This window comes from Nanorana parkeri, unplaced genomic scaffold (genome assembly GCF_000935625.1).
Source record: "Nanorana parkeri isolate BGI_ZX_2015 unplaced genomic scaffold, ASM93562v1 scaffold899, whole genome shotgun sequence".
Lineage (NCBI taxonomy): Eukaryota > Metazoa > Chordata > Amphibia > Anura > Dicroglossidae > Nanorana > Nanorana parkeri.
Window position 1 is genome coordinate 533,550 of NW_017307167.1, and position 16,214 is coordinate 549,763.

Genomic DNA, 16,214 nt, shown 5'->3' on the forward strand with positions numbered 1-16,214 from the left:
GGGGGGGGGTGGAAATCAAACCTTTCCATGGTATATTCCTGAAAAAATGGTGGGAAAAGCACAATGGGAACCCTAAACAGAAAAATATGGAAGATGATTTAATCTGTTGGGAAGTTAAACAAGAGGAAGCTACTCTGAGGTTTGGTATTTGTAGGTTATGACACAACAAATGTGTTAATACATTCATGGCCTTAATTTGGCATCATTTAAAAGAAAAGAAAAAAAAAAACGACAGCTACTAGGCAACTTGTGCTATGCAAGAACCAGACACTGACACAACTGGTCAATACTAGAAGCACCAAACCAGACCACATACACGTCAACTTTTCTAGAAAAGGCACACTGCAAAAACCATTAAAATAAAGACATGTTGCATACAAAGAACATTTAGGTCAATATATAGATATGTTGTAAAGAGACATAAGTGCCTAAGCTTATATTTCACATTTTTTCATTCAACAAGGGCAGAGACATTCTTACTACTGTTAATTCGGCAGCTCCGAATGCCCATAAGTACCAATAAACATCAAACACAAAATAAAACGGCAACCTCACAAGTCTCAGGGTACAGTAATGGTCAAAGGGAGATCATCAACAGTACCACAATTCAACCCAGCTGATCATGTGATTCCAGCTTACTACTCCAATGCCAACATCACTAAGACCTTTAGCATCTCAAAGCCTTTTAACTGTCAGAGGGTTCAGTACTGTACATTGCACAGCATTTGTTCTCCTATCGTATCCAGTGATCCGATGGAGGATTCAAATAGCGCTGATTATATATACTGCGGTTATAGATTGCCCCCACTTCCAAACCACTGATCTGTATACTCATCTGGGACAATAAGGCCCTTTAGGGGCTCCACAACCAGCATGGGCCAACCTTTCTGAAAACAAAAACCATTTCCTTACCATCCAAGAAAACGTTAAACACTGTTACTACCACTGTCATATACTTAAAAGGAAAAGCAATTCAAATGGTTACAAGTCTTAATACTGCACATACTTCATAAAGCCACCACCTGCACTATAATCGGTGGAAATTCACGTTGCATTTAACTGCGGCATGCACCAGTAGAATTATGCTCTACAGGGACTAGCAGAAGTTAAATGATTACATTTAGCACTTGAAAGCAGCAAAGCTATCTATAACATTTCACAAGCAAATTTTTTGGCACCAGTTTTTAAGTATTGCCTACAATATAAAGAATACGAACGCTAGCAGGAATACATTACACTAAAGGACATAAAAGGATTCTGTAGTTGGCATACTTCTGTTACAGGGGCTACTCTACAGAAACCAGCAATATGGAATATACTGCAGGTCCCACCACCAGATTAAGGGAGGCAAGAGGGTGTCAGACTATCTCAATGTGAGACAATGGAATTCGTTAGAATTTGGTAATTTTAAGTGCGTAAAAGGCGCCGGGGCCAAGTAAGAGCTACCAGGGAATTTCAGCATAGACGGTGCTACTAAGCTAATGGCGAGCACTGGGAGAAATGTCCAATCCCACCAGCTTAAGTCAAACGATATACCAAACACGTCACTTGCAAAGTGTGTTAAAGATTAAAAGAGCAGCTCCATAGGCTGAAGCACGACAGCACAGACACGGAAAAAAGACATCACTTCATAGGCTGGTGCGCAAAAGCTGAAATGTCTTCCTCGTGGACGCTCCGAGGAAGGGCCACCTTGTTGTCTATATTCTACCCCGACGAGAAGCCCGGAAGGAAAAGCGTATGAAACGACGGTGGCACCTGGTGTTTCTGTCCTGGTCACGGATCTTCTTTTCCATTTCAGCATCTGTAAGGGTCTCCAGAAGAGGGCACCATTGATCTGCATCACCTGTATTTCGGATGGCAATCTCCACAGTTGGCAAGGGGTTTTCACTGAAATGCAAAAAACATCGATTAAGGAGGTATAACGGAATCAGCTCGTCTGTCTCCTTCATGCACTGTTTCAGTCCCATCAAATGTGCTTACAGCTTCACAATACAACAATAGGTGCCTAAGCGTCCAATTGCTAGGCTCAAGCTCTGTCACATGGTTGTTATGTAATATCAAGTGCAAATACCACATTTTAGAAAGCTGGTATGATCTTTGGAGGAATATAGTAGACACAAAGTAAAGATAATTTGGAATGGTGGCACCATAGGTCTCTTTTGTACAATTAGAGGCTCAATTGGATTTTATACTTAACGCTACACTGACAGCATACTTGTTCCAGGTGAGTGACTTGCATCCCAGAGAGCTGTCCAAATAACTATCAACTGGAAATGGCAGATTACACATTTCTTTTAAAAGTAATGGGGCAGCTGGGAGGATAAGGAACTTCTTCAAAGTTCACAATCTTTAGGGCAGATGTTCCTGACTATAAACACACATTTGCAGTTCTCACTTACACATGTGATAAGCTACTTATGTTGGGTATTCCGTTTCCCTTCAGTCACCAGCTCGTTAAAAATGATTTAGAGTTCATACACACAAGAACTGATGTGGAAACACATCCAGAGCACGTGGCTTCCAGGTGTCATCATTGCCCACTATCAAGACTTCCTGTGATTCCCTGCTGCTCACCCAGTGGGGTAGACAAAATGAATATGCCTGCAGTGTCGCACACAGCCAGATCTTGAGGGCAAAGATTTTATGCAGCCAGGTGGGGGCAAACATTTCATACGTCTGAGGACAACCTGGGATCATGCCTTTTAAGGAGGCATTTCCAACTACATGGCCAATAACAGTATTTCCTCCCTCTTAAAGTGAAGATTCTTGAATCAGGTCCCACAGCATGGAACAGGGACCAATGGTTGCTCTATGACTTCAGCTCTGCTGCAAGTAAACTGGGAAGCCATGGGTTACATGTCATATGAACCCCCAGTGTAAACCAAATGGATCACTGGCAAATGTAATTATAACCCTCTTTGAAAAATAAGCTGCAAGTACAGTATATTGGAGAGAAATTTACTAAGATTCAGGACATATGCCTTTGGCCTTTTAGAATCTCTGTTCTGGCCGCACGATTTGGTTGAAACTAAATAGTAACAGTATATAAATATCACAGCACTTAAGTGTTTGTTCCTGTTAAAACCACAGTTTCATTTATATAAAAAGTAGAACAGATGAAAGAACAAAAATAACTCTAAATTAGATCTGTTCCTTTTGCTTTCATGTGCCGTATTAAAAAAAATAAACACATTTTCTTCTGCATAGAAATACAGTTTAACAAACTTATTGGAATGTACCCAGCAAGGCCTTATGTCGTGCAGATTGTAGAAAAACAAGACATTTGCATTCCAGTTGCACAGTAAAAAAAAAAAACAACTTGCTTAACGAAATGTAATAAATAAGTCTCCTCTGAGGAGTTATTTACATAAAGCAGGAGGCAGCTATAAAGAAAAATTCTTACTTTCTGCCTCTGCCCAAGGAAACAACTTTACTGCTGTTGTCATAACGTGTACAGATCATTATTAGGGTTCAATCTCTGTTGTGTTACAAAATATCAGCATTTTGAGACTGCAGCTGATATTTACAACATGCATGGACTTTTTATACCATTAATAAAATTAGTTTCTGTATTTTCCCAAGAAATTCCACTCAAAACTGATTGTTTTGGGTGGAGCAGATAAGGGCTCTGTTCCCCACCAGGCCTTAGCTCTCTTGGATCATAGAAGAGAGACTTGCTTAGAACTATTATGTCGGCTACTGAAGCAAGTTCTCCATACATTCTCCCCTAACGTACGACGTACATTTCTATGTCCAATGCCTTCAAATCTCACTAACAGCCCAAGTTTTTGGAATATATAGGGGTGGCATTTCAGAGATGCCAGCTCATCCACATGAGAATATATGTGGTTACCTGCGATCTAATAGCTTATTCTTAGGAATACATGGAGGGTCTTACTTCAGTATGCTTCCTCACCACGATTCTCGGAGACCTGTTAACATTTTACCAGGAAATAAAAAAAAAAAGACCCACTTCACCGAGAATGGCAAAAAAATAAAAAAAATGGGCTTTAGGTTGAATTCTCTGTAGCTCTATTAAATGAACGCACAGTAAAGTGCCATTCTTTTTAAACAGCATCCCAACAAAACCTGCCAGCAAACCACAGTGCACACTCTTCAGAGTAAGATAACCCGCAGATTTCAATTACTTGTGCTTTGTGGTGTGCAGCGTTTAAATAAATAAAACAGCTGCAGGTCTGTTAAAACCTGCATTTTGGTGTGCGTTGGCATTACATGCAAAATGAGTGGACTCCCTTACTGCAACAAATGTCAACATGTGTGGGGTAATGCAACCCAACACAGTAATAATGTGTGAAGGGACCCTTAATATCAAATCAAAAAGGGCCAATGTGCCCTTTGGTATCCAATTCTACAGAACAATAATAATCCATAAATCATTCTCACCAGCACCCTTTTCAAGGGAGGATTTAAGGCGATTTCCAGCTAAGTAAAATGTTATAGCCAATTCTGTCCCCTTTGTATATAATATAGTAATATAGCTGAAGGTATAAGCATCATAGCTAATAAAGGAATTCTTATACCCCTATTTAATGTCTATTTGGCTGACTAAAATCAACATATTCAGATATTAATGATTACACAGATCCATTACATCTGAATAGTTGAGCAAATTATACCTACAAGTGAAGTTTGAATTTGAAGCTCCCAGGGATGGGATTGTTGTCAGTTAGCAATTTTTAGGAAAACCCTTTTAAACCCCAGTGTCCAGTCTTGTTTTAGACAAAGAAAAACCTCCAAGTACTAAAATTCACAGTAATGCACACATGGAAGAATTTATAAGCAATACTGTGACACAGCCATCAGTGATGGTGGTGGACACAACACTCCGCCAACTGTCTACAAATCACCCTGATGTGAATTTTAAAGTAACAGGTCATCCTACCTGAATGCGTATGTCTTCTGGTGCCAGCTGAGCTGCCCTCGGATGCTGTATGCGATAGTGGTGACAAACTCCCCGCCCAAACCAAGCTCAGAACATAATTTCAGTGCAAACTTCTCTGGTGAATTCTCCTTCTCTGACATGTCCCACTCAAACTGGTCCACCAAAGAAATGTTCCCAACGTGGATATTCAGCTATGAAAGAACACAAGGACAAAACCACGAGCCAAAAAGTGAGGCCGCTATCTTCCATTCACCAGCATTAAGTATCTCAGAGACAGAGCTGATTGATCACTCACAGGCAGCCTTACTTACTAAGAGCAGCATCTGCAAGTGCCATGCAAAAATGGCATGCAGGCATCAGCTCACTTACACACTGAACAACCAAACTGTCACCTTATCAAGGAAGACAAATACTGCATGCTTACAGTCGCTCTAAATGAGGTCCATACAACACACTGCAAGGGCATGCATTGGAGCCAGCTAGGAATGAATATAAAAGATAAAAACGTTATAATGCTTGGAAAAAACAGGAGAGATTTCCTTAATCATGGGTACCTTAATAATGACTCTCTGATCGGACTGATCCTCCAGTATGCTGTCAGTGGGGTAAGATTCGATCTGCTGACGGATCGCTGAAGCAATAGCTGGGACAAAAGCAAGGGGGTTGAGGTCTAAATCATCACAGAGGATCTCTGCAAACATTTCTGGAGTCATTAACTTCTCTGTTAGAAACAAACAGAAAGCATATGCGCAATAAATTAGAAAGAAGCATTATTGGACTTTGACACACACACAGAACTTGATGGACCTGTGTCTTTATTCAACCTTACCTACTATGTATCGATTTGTTTATCAACCATTAAAACCACTCAATGAACTACCAATGCTAGCAATTATTTCGTAATGCTTATATAAGAAAGTTCCCTTAATTTACCTTAATCTGAGTTCTCTAACAACCTGCAGAGTCAAGAAAGCATTAGGTTCAATGGGAATGGGCACTTTTCTCTCCTTTAAATGTCACCATGCACCTCCAGTGACACTGCTCCCTTTTACTGTCCCGACGCACCCTTCCTCCAGTAAGCACTGTTCTTTTACTGTTCCTACCCAGCTCTGGTGCCTCTGTCCCTTTTTACTGTTCCCACCAATCTCCAGTAACTATACTCTCTTTTACTGTCCTCACCCAGATCCGGTGACTGTTTCCTTTTACTGTCCTCCTCCAGTGACTCTGCCCACTTCAACTTTTCCTATTCATTTTCAGTGACGTGATTAACGAACAGTGCCATGCAACGCACGGTGTGTTAATCACATGGAACCATGTGATTAACGCACAGACCCGGTTGGAAAAGGCCCTTACAGTTCCCACACACCTCTAATGATTTCCCCCCCCCCCCCCTTTTACTTTCCCCACTCATCCCCAATGACTCTGCTTCCTTCAACTTTTCTTATTCAGCTCCAGTGACTCTGCTCCCTTTTACTGTACCCATGAAGCGCCAATGACTCTTCCTTACGAGTGTGATTTATAATGTTTTTATATGTTTGTTTAATAAAACACAACTGAATCTGCCACTTTATACCATTGTGCTCCTTCTTTGCTGCTATAGAGGATCTTTATTTTTTTTGTTTTGTTTTTTTTTTGTTGCGTTTTCTTAGTTCCAATAAAAATGGTGATATGACCATCAAAATGTTTACATTTTGTGACTTTGTTTTATTTTTATATTTTCATGTAAAATAAGTGTCAGTATAATTTCACAAGGGAGAAGCAGAAAATGTGCAGTGTAATCTCTAGATTGCATTACATTGAATGATGATGAAGCAGCAAGTAACTAATCTCAAAGCAGCTCACTTCCATCCGCTTGCCTGCAGCTCATCCATGAATGTGTTACATTGTATTATCTCACACAACAAAGATATCAGAATATAAACCCAGAGAGCTATGTAAACAGCAATAACTGGTAAGTACCGTCTCCACCTCAGTGTTGGTGGAGAGGTGGATTAAAGTACATGCAAAAGGAGTCTGCGCGACAGTCTAAATAAGTCCCAAATGTAGTTACTATGTGATGCACAAGCCTCACATGCTTCCACTCCTAGACACTGCAGCTCACAGTGGGAGGGTTTCAGCAGCAGTGCTGTCAATCCGGAAAGCAGTGGGCAGTGCTAGGTGTGGCCAGGCGCTGATTGCCATGCTCTGTCATCTCATCCCACAGCAGTGAAAGCAGGCACACTCTACATAGGCCTGACAACACTATTTTGAGCGATGCAGTGACATTGTAACCGCATCACAGAAAGTTTCATGAGGTGGACTTCACTAGCAGGATCAACAGGTATTTGTGAGATTTTGCAGGGGGACTTCGAAAACTAAGTGCAGATGTACCTACAATTAGACGATGGAGCGTTTTTTTGCTTTATTTGTTTTATTTAAATGGGAGGCTATAGCATTTTTTTTAAAGCATGGCCCCACACTACTCATGAACTTTTTCCTGCAGAACTTGGTGTACTTTAAAAAAGGTGCAGCAATACATGTTCCTCAGAAACGCATTGCTGTATTGAAAACGCACTTTGAAAACATTCTAAACCCCAACAAGTGAAACAATATTTTTGCCCATAAAAGTTAACACTGCACTCCTCTGAGTGTTTTCATATACTTGGCAATTACCAGGTAAATCAAAGTACAGACTATCTGTATCTCATCATTGTGTGATCTTATACAATGTAATGTTGGGTATCTCTGAGTAAGAAAAGTAGTGTGATCAGGTATCTACAGGCTCAGTGGTGCTAAATAGGAGTTGGCCATGTGTGTGTTTTGTACAAACACAAATCTGACCAGTTCTGTTGATGATTAGGGAATCTATCAGATTACCTTTAGTTTCTTTACAGGACAATAAACTTTGGATCCAATGATAAACATAGCATGACGTATTACTTACATTTTCTTTCAAAAAATAAAATAAAAATATATCACAATATATGCTAATTTAAGAAACTCCAGGTCATATGTACCGTTCATGTTCCATGTGAAGGCATCGCGCAACTTCTGTCCATCTATCTCCATGTCCAACCGGATTGGAACTAGTACTTCTGGCTGAGAAGCATTTTCATGAATCACAGCTGGATCATGGTCATCAAAACTGTACAGGAGTAAAAAAAACACCAGTGAATTCTAAATCAAAATGTCAGCAAAAGGACATTAGCAGAGTCACATCTAATCAGCAAAGCAAAACAAACACAGAGGAAGGCCCTCTTCATACAGGGTTTCATGCATGGTCCATGCCCAGGGCTGCTCTCAACCTTTTAGTGCACTTATCTTTCCTAAGTGTCCTTTTTAAGAATTTTTGTAATATACAAAAATAGGAGCTCTCCATTCATCTTCATTGTGTGGGCTGAAATCACAGTATCTTTTTAAAACCTTCCCAGTCCTGTATCTCATTCCCTGCGCATGCAGCAGCTCAGATACACATGTGCAGAGGGCTCAGTCCACAACTGGGAGGATGCTGAAGAGAGGCTTAAAGTCATGGAGCAGGCCACAGAAGGAAGATCTACATGGAGCAGTATATCAGATAAGAATATTATATTAAATAAAGGGGAAGGTTAAAGGAGAGTGATGTCTGGGGGCAGCAGTAGAAGTTCACTTATAGTGTACTGGTCATTAAAATCAGAGAGCAAAGCAATGTAACACTCAGGAACGAATTGTTACAATGCAGTAAATTGAGTCAAGCAGTAAATTGCAGTAAATTGAGTCAAGCAGACGAATTCCCACTGAATGAGCAGAAAAAAGGTTAACAAAAAAATAAAATAAAATATAATAATAGTAACAATAATAGGTACAAAGTGAAGCATTTTAGATACTTTAGGAACTAAGTTCCCAACTCCTATTATCTAGTCCAGTAACAGAGAACTCAGGACAGGGCTGATAACATTGCTTGAGATTTCAGTAAAGCAGATCTATCAGCTCACTACAGGAAGTTAGGAACTTACTGGATTTCTGTCAGATCAACAGGCATTTTTCTGTACTTGCAGCATTTTTGAACAGGCCAAAAAATTGGGATATTTGCACTTTCTTTAGCTCGGTATACAATATGCTTTACATAAAAGAAGCAAACAGAGAGCCTGCAAATGTGAAAAATACCCTAAAGCTTCACTTGCTGGCTTAAAATGATGCAAAATATTAAATTTGCAACATTTAGGGCTCATTTACAATGGGCGGCTAACCTGGACAGTGCAAACTGCTATTAGGTGCTGCGTACAGCCTTGCAGAGAAGTCTATGGCTGTACATGGCAATATGCCAGTACATGCACACAGCCATTTATGCGTACGGACACACCACCTGGACGCAGGCTGTCTTTGTCCATAAGCAAACCCAGCTTTACACAATTACCAGCGCAAACCTGCATGCAGTCTATGATTTTTATGGGAGGCTGTTTGCAGCACCTTTGGCTTCTGGGTGGGGAAAATACATCAGAATATATGCTATGCGAGTTCGACTAAAAAATAAAAATATTTATAATATAATAATATTTATGTTAGTGGGGAAAAAAGTAATTTCAGGTTTCGCCCCGACAAATTTTGGTGCTGCAGGTGCCTTTCATTTCAATGGCACCCCAAACGTGCCACCCACCTGCACTGGAATGTGCAGTACCGCAATGCTGTTGGAAATGCAGTTCCAGTGTGGTGCAATTGCAAAAAAATGTGCATGCAGTTTTATTCTGAAGTAAAGTTTATGTTTGTAACACTCCATTTGTGTATTTTATTTTAAATTAGGGGTGGTATTTCATTTTTATCCAATTAATTGAAAAAAAATAACCAACTAATCGATTATAAAAAAAATCGTTAGTTGCAGCCCTACTGGGCAGATATGCCTCATCCTTATAACTTTACTTCAGTCATTAGAAGCCATGTTCAAAATGAATTGCATATTTAGGCAGGCAGAACACTAAGCCTTTGTCTTGCATTCATTACCCATCATCTTTGAAGGCACCCATAGACATGAGATTACAATCTGACAATCCAGTCATACAATTAGATGAGAAGTTTTTCTCAAGTCTTTGTGGCAACTATGAACCACTGCAATCAACAAAATCAGAGGTGAGAAAGCAATTGGGCCATTTAGAAGCCAATTTTCAATAGCTATAATTTCCTTTATGATAAATGGTACCAACACTGTCTGAAACATGTCACCCTTACCCCCTTCATAGCCTAAAATGCCATTACGTTTATGCTTGTAGCTAGGCCAGAAAACAATGGAATGGCTGAGCTGTGCCTGTATGGTCTATGGCCAGCTTCACCCCAACAGATGTTCACATTGCCATTTACAGTGCTAGGGAGTTTCACATGGAATTGGCTATAGGTATAAATATACTGCCACTTACCTGAGGTAGGTTGGAGGTTCTGTGCTAATGGAAACAGCTTTATATTTCTCATCGTTCCCATCTAGGATCTCTTCAACTTCTGAAGCTTTCAGTAGGGTAACGCTAGTAGCTAATGTTGTGTATCCATGATCTAAATCAGGACAAGGGAGGAAATCATCAGTCTGGTTGAGGAGCTGCCACTTCAGTGTTATGGGAACTACATTATATTCCTGTACGTTTTTTTAAAAATTTTAAATAGCCCTGGCAGGTTATACAGCTCCTTCCAAACCACAGTGTCTCTTAAATGTCAGATTTGTGTCTTTGTTTTTTCCAACTCTATAATGCCATTTTCCAACTAAGACCTCAGTAAAGATTGGAGGACTTTAGTTCCTGGTGTGCTGGCCAATTTGCTACAGTGATATACACGGTATCATTGTAGGCCATGCGCCCTCCTCAAGGCGCTAAAGGTACAGGAATGGATGCAAAAGGACAGCATGAATGCTTTACAGCATGGTAGCACATAAAAGAACTGCTGGTTACATTTCTCATGAGTTCATTTAAAGCCCTGCATTTCTCAGGTGTCATTTCCCATGGGAAATTCTTCAGCTAAAACACCAGCAAACAGGAATTTTTAAAAGTGCACTGCACCAAAACACATAGGTGATTGGTGCATCTTGCACCACAGCAGTGTGTATTATAACTGAAGGTAAACAATCATAGCTCCGAGGTGAAATAAAAGGACATTCCTCATTAGTGAACTCAACACAATAAGGGAGAACCACTGAATGTTCAGTGACCAAATTAAGCCCGTCTGCCCCCCAAAAATATGACTTGTGTATTTAAGTTGTGAGCATGCAAACAACATTTGTATATCCACGATATGTTTTGGTTGTAATCTGTGATTTAACACTATCACATCCAGGCTACATTAAATTAGGAAAGAGACAAAAAGTTGTAAGGGTTTCTGGAGGGGTGTAAATGACCGTCCAATAGAAATATATAAAGAAATATACAATTTATTGTTAATGCATACTTGATTGGTTACATGATTCGATTACACTTATTAAAAATCAATCCCTGCAGAGGATACATCAATTCATTGATTCTTTAACAACTCTAAAAATCTAATAATTGACCCAGTTGGGGTCTCATTTAGGAATACGAGTATACAAAATAAATACATCTAATGTATGCAATAATGAATGTCGGGTATGATGTACATATCAATGAAGAAAAATTCTCTTATCAATAGATTCATCCTGAATGGTCCCGATGAAGCCTTTGGCGAAACGCGTCGGGGCCTATTAAGTTAAGCTATGCTTTGGAAAATTATGAAATTACATCTGGAAATTTGGATCAAATGATTTTTAGAGTTGTTAAAGAATCAATGAATTGATGTATCCTCTGCAGGGATTGATTTTTAATAAGTGTAATCGAATCATGTAACCAATCAAGTATGCATTAACAATAAATTGTATATTTCTTTATATATTTCTCTTGGACGGTCATTTACACCCCTCCAGAAACCCTTACAACTTTTTGTCTCTTTTTGAATTATGCAATTAGGGGGAGAGGTGTAAAACTAGGTATCCACAGGGGGACTACCCATAATTTAGCAATCTACATTAAATTAGGACCATAAATCCTTGTCATAAAAAAACCTGGTGATTCGTCAACAAAGTGGAACAAAATTGAATATGGAAACATCTAGGAAACCTAGAGCCGAGTGTTAGGGGTAAAAACTCTTGTTTTGGAAAACCTTACAACAGATTCTGAAGCTACACACATCAGCAACTACACCTATATCTACTCAATCCCATCTCTGTATGTAAATACAGGGGCTGTTGACCTTTCGTTAACGATACCTCCAAAGCACATACAAGGGTAAAGCAAGTGTTTGATGTACAACTCCAAAAAGGTGCCAGGGAAACAATGAAATGGGAATAGGAGGATGGATGGTGCAGCTCCAAAAGGCATGTAAATGTCAGGTGATTGTCTGTTAGGACTAAAATTCAGCAGGACTGATAGAGATTACCTGTGCGCTTTTAACCATCATGTCCCTTGGGTAGGCACAGAGCGTGTGCAATTCCCAAAGAGTAGCAAGGGTTAATAATGGACTTAAGGGAGGTGATCATTTCCAGGTCATGAACTGCCATGCGTTTAAAAGTTTACACTGCAATCTTTTCAAGTTTTATATAAGGAAGGGTTTTGTCACCTAGAACTTCCAGTGTTATGGCTATACAATACAAATGTGTTTTACAGCCAGTGGGGTGCATCCTATGCTGTGCTTTATATGTGGAACATCTTTGATAGTGGTGTGCCAACCAGGGAAACAGCACATGTATAACCACACTAACGTAGCTAGGTAAGGTGAGCTATCTTTGGAGACATATTTCGGTTACCCATACATCAGGAACCTCACTATTTGGAAACAAATATACCCGATACTGGTTCAATATGACTTTTGAACGCTATCTCTGTCACCAATATTCCAAGTTGCCAGATCTGATGTGACAATGATGCAGCTTTCCTAAAATGATTACTAAAATTATGTTTCAACAATCTCTCAAAGACAACCCATATTTTCCGCTAATCATAAAAGTTACCCAAAAAGCAGCACAGACATCTAAAACACCTATCTTTGTCCTCACTCACAGTCTTCTATGCTAAAAGAGGAACTGTGTAGAAGCAGAGATGCGAACTGTCCGATGCTGCCTGAACGTCATTGTCTCAAGATCCTTGGGCACAGACCTCAAGACCAAGGCCTAGCACTGGACACATGACTGGTAGTTGAGGACAAAGGAATTTGGGATATTGAAGGAAAAATGTCAACAATTAAGATGTTTCTGGGGGTGAATTTGGATTCCCTTATTATATAGACAGACAGTGGAAGTCCATTTGATTGTGTGAGCAAGTATTAAAAACAAAAACCGTAAACCAGCATTTACATTTCTTCCCATGTGAGGAGGCTACAATTTTCTTCCTTTCTTCAACGGTGGCCAAGCGTCTCCAGAGAGAAGGATACCTTTTGTACAGCGAGCCTCTAAACATGCGCAGGTAATTCCCTACCTGTGAAGAAAAAAATATATATTTATCACAAGTTAGAAAGATCAAATGACAGCAATTGTCAGAAACTCAAACCATATGTGAAAAGCTTGCAATAAAAGTCATCTCTAACAAATAAAACAGACAGCAGTATCATGAAATAGCAGGTATCATCGATGACCAAGGACGGACGAAACACGGGACAAACACTGTAGGCCCATAGGCTCCCCGGGCATTTATTCCACAACGTCTCTCTAGAAGCCACTAAAGTAAAACTGTCAGCACAAAAATCTGGGAGCTGCCCTGGCTGCTTGTTTTAAAAGTGACCAAAGGGGTCCAAGGCTGTCATCGGTATCCATGCTGCTCTACTTGGTGAGTAAAAATAAGCATGCAGAATGAGTCCAGACTTTCGTGGCCTAATGGGTTAATACTGAGTCACTAGCCCAGATGCAGATCAGGACTTCAGATTTTCCCAGTATGCCTAATTGTTCCAGTGACTAAGGATCATTCAGACGGGTGCACACGTTTGTACGTCATGCACAGCCGTAAAATGGCCCGATCCTAGATATGTAGGTTCCTGCTGTTTTGACCAAAACTCGCCCCTATCGGCACCCCTTCACAACCCCCATCCCGTTCCACAACAGTCCATTTTTCAATCTACTTTTGTTGAAGGAGCCAATATGAAAATTCTCAGCCAAACTGTGGCAACATCCCATTAGGCTAGGTTGGGTATTCAGTGGAACAGTGGCTGCAGAGTACAAGAACCAGCTGTGGGGTTCCCTTATCCATGCTGTTTATTGTGTATGGGGAATGGATGGATTTCTCTCATTCAAGAAGAGTGTTTTCAGGCCTATAGGACATTTTGCACAGACACGGTGAGCACAGCTGATTGTAAAACGTGAAAAGGGAACTTCGTGGTTTGGGATTGGAAGAGAAGGGATGGAGATTTTGATGTAAGAAGGTGTAGGCTGTACTGGATAAAAGCAGACTGAGTGAATCAAATATGTTGACACATATACCGGGATTTACCAACGTGCTCACATAGGCACATGGAGGGGAATTTATCAAAACTGGAGCAGACAGAATCTGGAGCAGTTGCCCATGGCAACCAATCAGCATCTCTCTTCAGTTTGTTCAGATTAGATCTGAAAATGAAAGATAGAAGCTGATTGGTTGCCATGCACATCTGCTCCAGATTTTGATAAACTCCCCTCATGGAAGGCTGTACGATTCATATGATCAGCGGAAACAGGCACAAATCTATATGCACATCCACAAATCAATTGCATTTCGCATTGAAATATGGCTGCCATCTGCTATTTCCCCAGCTGTGACAATAAAAATGGGACTCGTACGCAATGTTATTAATATGAAAGAGATAAGACGAATACTTTTTCTGGAAATGGTAGGCTGACCATACACTATACAATCTCCTTGCACAATTTCCTTTAGATCGACCATCACCTATGTAGTGGAAGAGTCTATCTGGTCTGATACTAACTGAATCTGTTGTTTAGGTTGGTCCTCATGTTAAAAAGTTTTGGTAACTCTAAAGTGGATTGTACAACAAGACTGTAACGTGTAAGGTGAGCCTTAGGGTCACCATACATGTTACAATCTGACCATACAACCAACTTTATACGTACCAAACCTATGTAATTTAGTGCAAGCCCTTGCACTAAATACTTGTGGGTAGATCTAAAGGTGGTTATACAGTCAGATTGTAACATGTGTGGTGGGCCTAGGACACTGTGAGAGATTGTACAATCAGATTGTGTAACGTATGGCCAGTTACGAGTAAGTAACAAGTAAACAATTGTTCCAATGTGCTGTGTTATCAAAGCATTGACCCCTTCCTTCCAGTTGTGTGTGTACAAACACAACTCTATGTATACAAATATACACAGGCAGAGAGGAAGTGGGCCTCAACTAATGGATATGAACACTGCTGGTACTCATTCATTCCCATTTCCTGTAACTGGGAAAACTTCTACTCCACCATTCTGTTGATAATAAAAGTGTTGGGTCTGATCATCCCTATCCTCCCCCCTCTCATATCATTGTCCGCCCTCAGTCTCTTTGTCTCAGGCCTCGCTACATACGGAAAGCCTGCCAGTACCTATGCTGCCACAAACCCCGCTTTCCTCGGCACATACCTCTGAACCTATCATGTAGAACTCCCCATCTTCCTCCAGTTGAAATTTCACCGGCTTCTGACCAAACGTTTTACTTAGCGCCATAATCATCTTGCCGTCCACCAGAGCCGGGCCCGCCGCACTGAGCCTGCGCAGAACATTAGCTCCCGCTGAGCATGCGCAGTACACGGTTCTCTCACCGCGCATGCGTGAAAGGCGAGAGCGGAATACAGTGTAAATGGTTAGGAGGAAGGTCTTGTGCTTGTGTGCTGTGTTGTGTTGTAACCTGCAGGTATCATTACACTGCGCAGTATTTGGCCTTGTTATATGTAGTTTGCAGAACACGGTGTTTAGAACGCATTTGCAGGGCTTCTAGCAGCTTTGTTTAAAGTGTATGCAGACAAAACATTTTATTTTCTTTTGGATAGAGGAGAGTAAAAACCCTTGCTAGTCAAAGTTTTGCTGTATGAGTATCATTGGGGAAAGGTCTCTTCACTTCCTGTCCTAAAGAGGGAAAACAGGTAGTTCGGGGAAATTTCCCAATTTAAGGGGAATTCCCGTGTTAACCCTTTCGCTGCCAAGCCCTGCCTAACACATTTGACCTCAGCTGGCCAGACTATTTTTGCAATTTTCACCTTTTTTAAATTTGTAACTGCAGCTTTTTGAGTTTGTAAAAGACCCCCCCAAACCATACATTTCCTGAAAGCACAGGACCAATAGAATAAACAGATGGTGCTACTCATTTTGCAGGTCCTGCTACAGTCCCGAAACAGTTGCGCAAATTGTTAT

At 40.5% G+C, this 16,214-nt stretch overlaps 1 protein-coding gene across 1 annotated transcript in view; it reads right to left on the reverse strand.

The window, feature by feature from the left end:
* Nucleotides 1-15,600, reverse strand: part of SMARCB1 (SWI/SNF related, matrix associated, actin dependent regulator of chromatin, subfamily b, member 1) — a 17,668-nt gene extending 2,068 nt beyond the window's left edge. Inside the window, exons 1-8 of the mRNA XM_018565898.1 lie at nt 15,447-15,600; nt 13,194-13,314; nt 10,267-10,396; nt 9,214-9,337; nt 7,900-8,059; nt 5,458-5,624; nt 4,904-5,094; nt 1,756-1,887 (exon numbers count right to left, since the gene is read on the reverse strand). Coding sequence (XP_018421400.1) covers nt 1,756-1,887; nt 4,904-5,094; nt 5,458-5,624; nt 7,900-8,059; nt 9,214-9,337; nt 10,267-10,396; nt 13,194-13,314; nt 15,447-15,536 — 1,115 coding nt within the window. The 5' untranslated portion in view covers nt 15,537-15,600. The remainder of the gene's footprint in view (nt 1-1,755; nt 1,888-4,903; nt 5,095-5,457; nt 5,625-7,899; nt 8,060-9,213; nt 9,338-10,266; nt 10,397-13,193; nt 13,315-15,446) is intronic.
* Between the last annotated feature and the right edge of the window lie 614 nt (nt 15,601-16,214).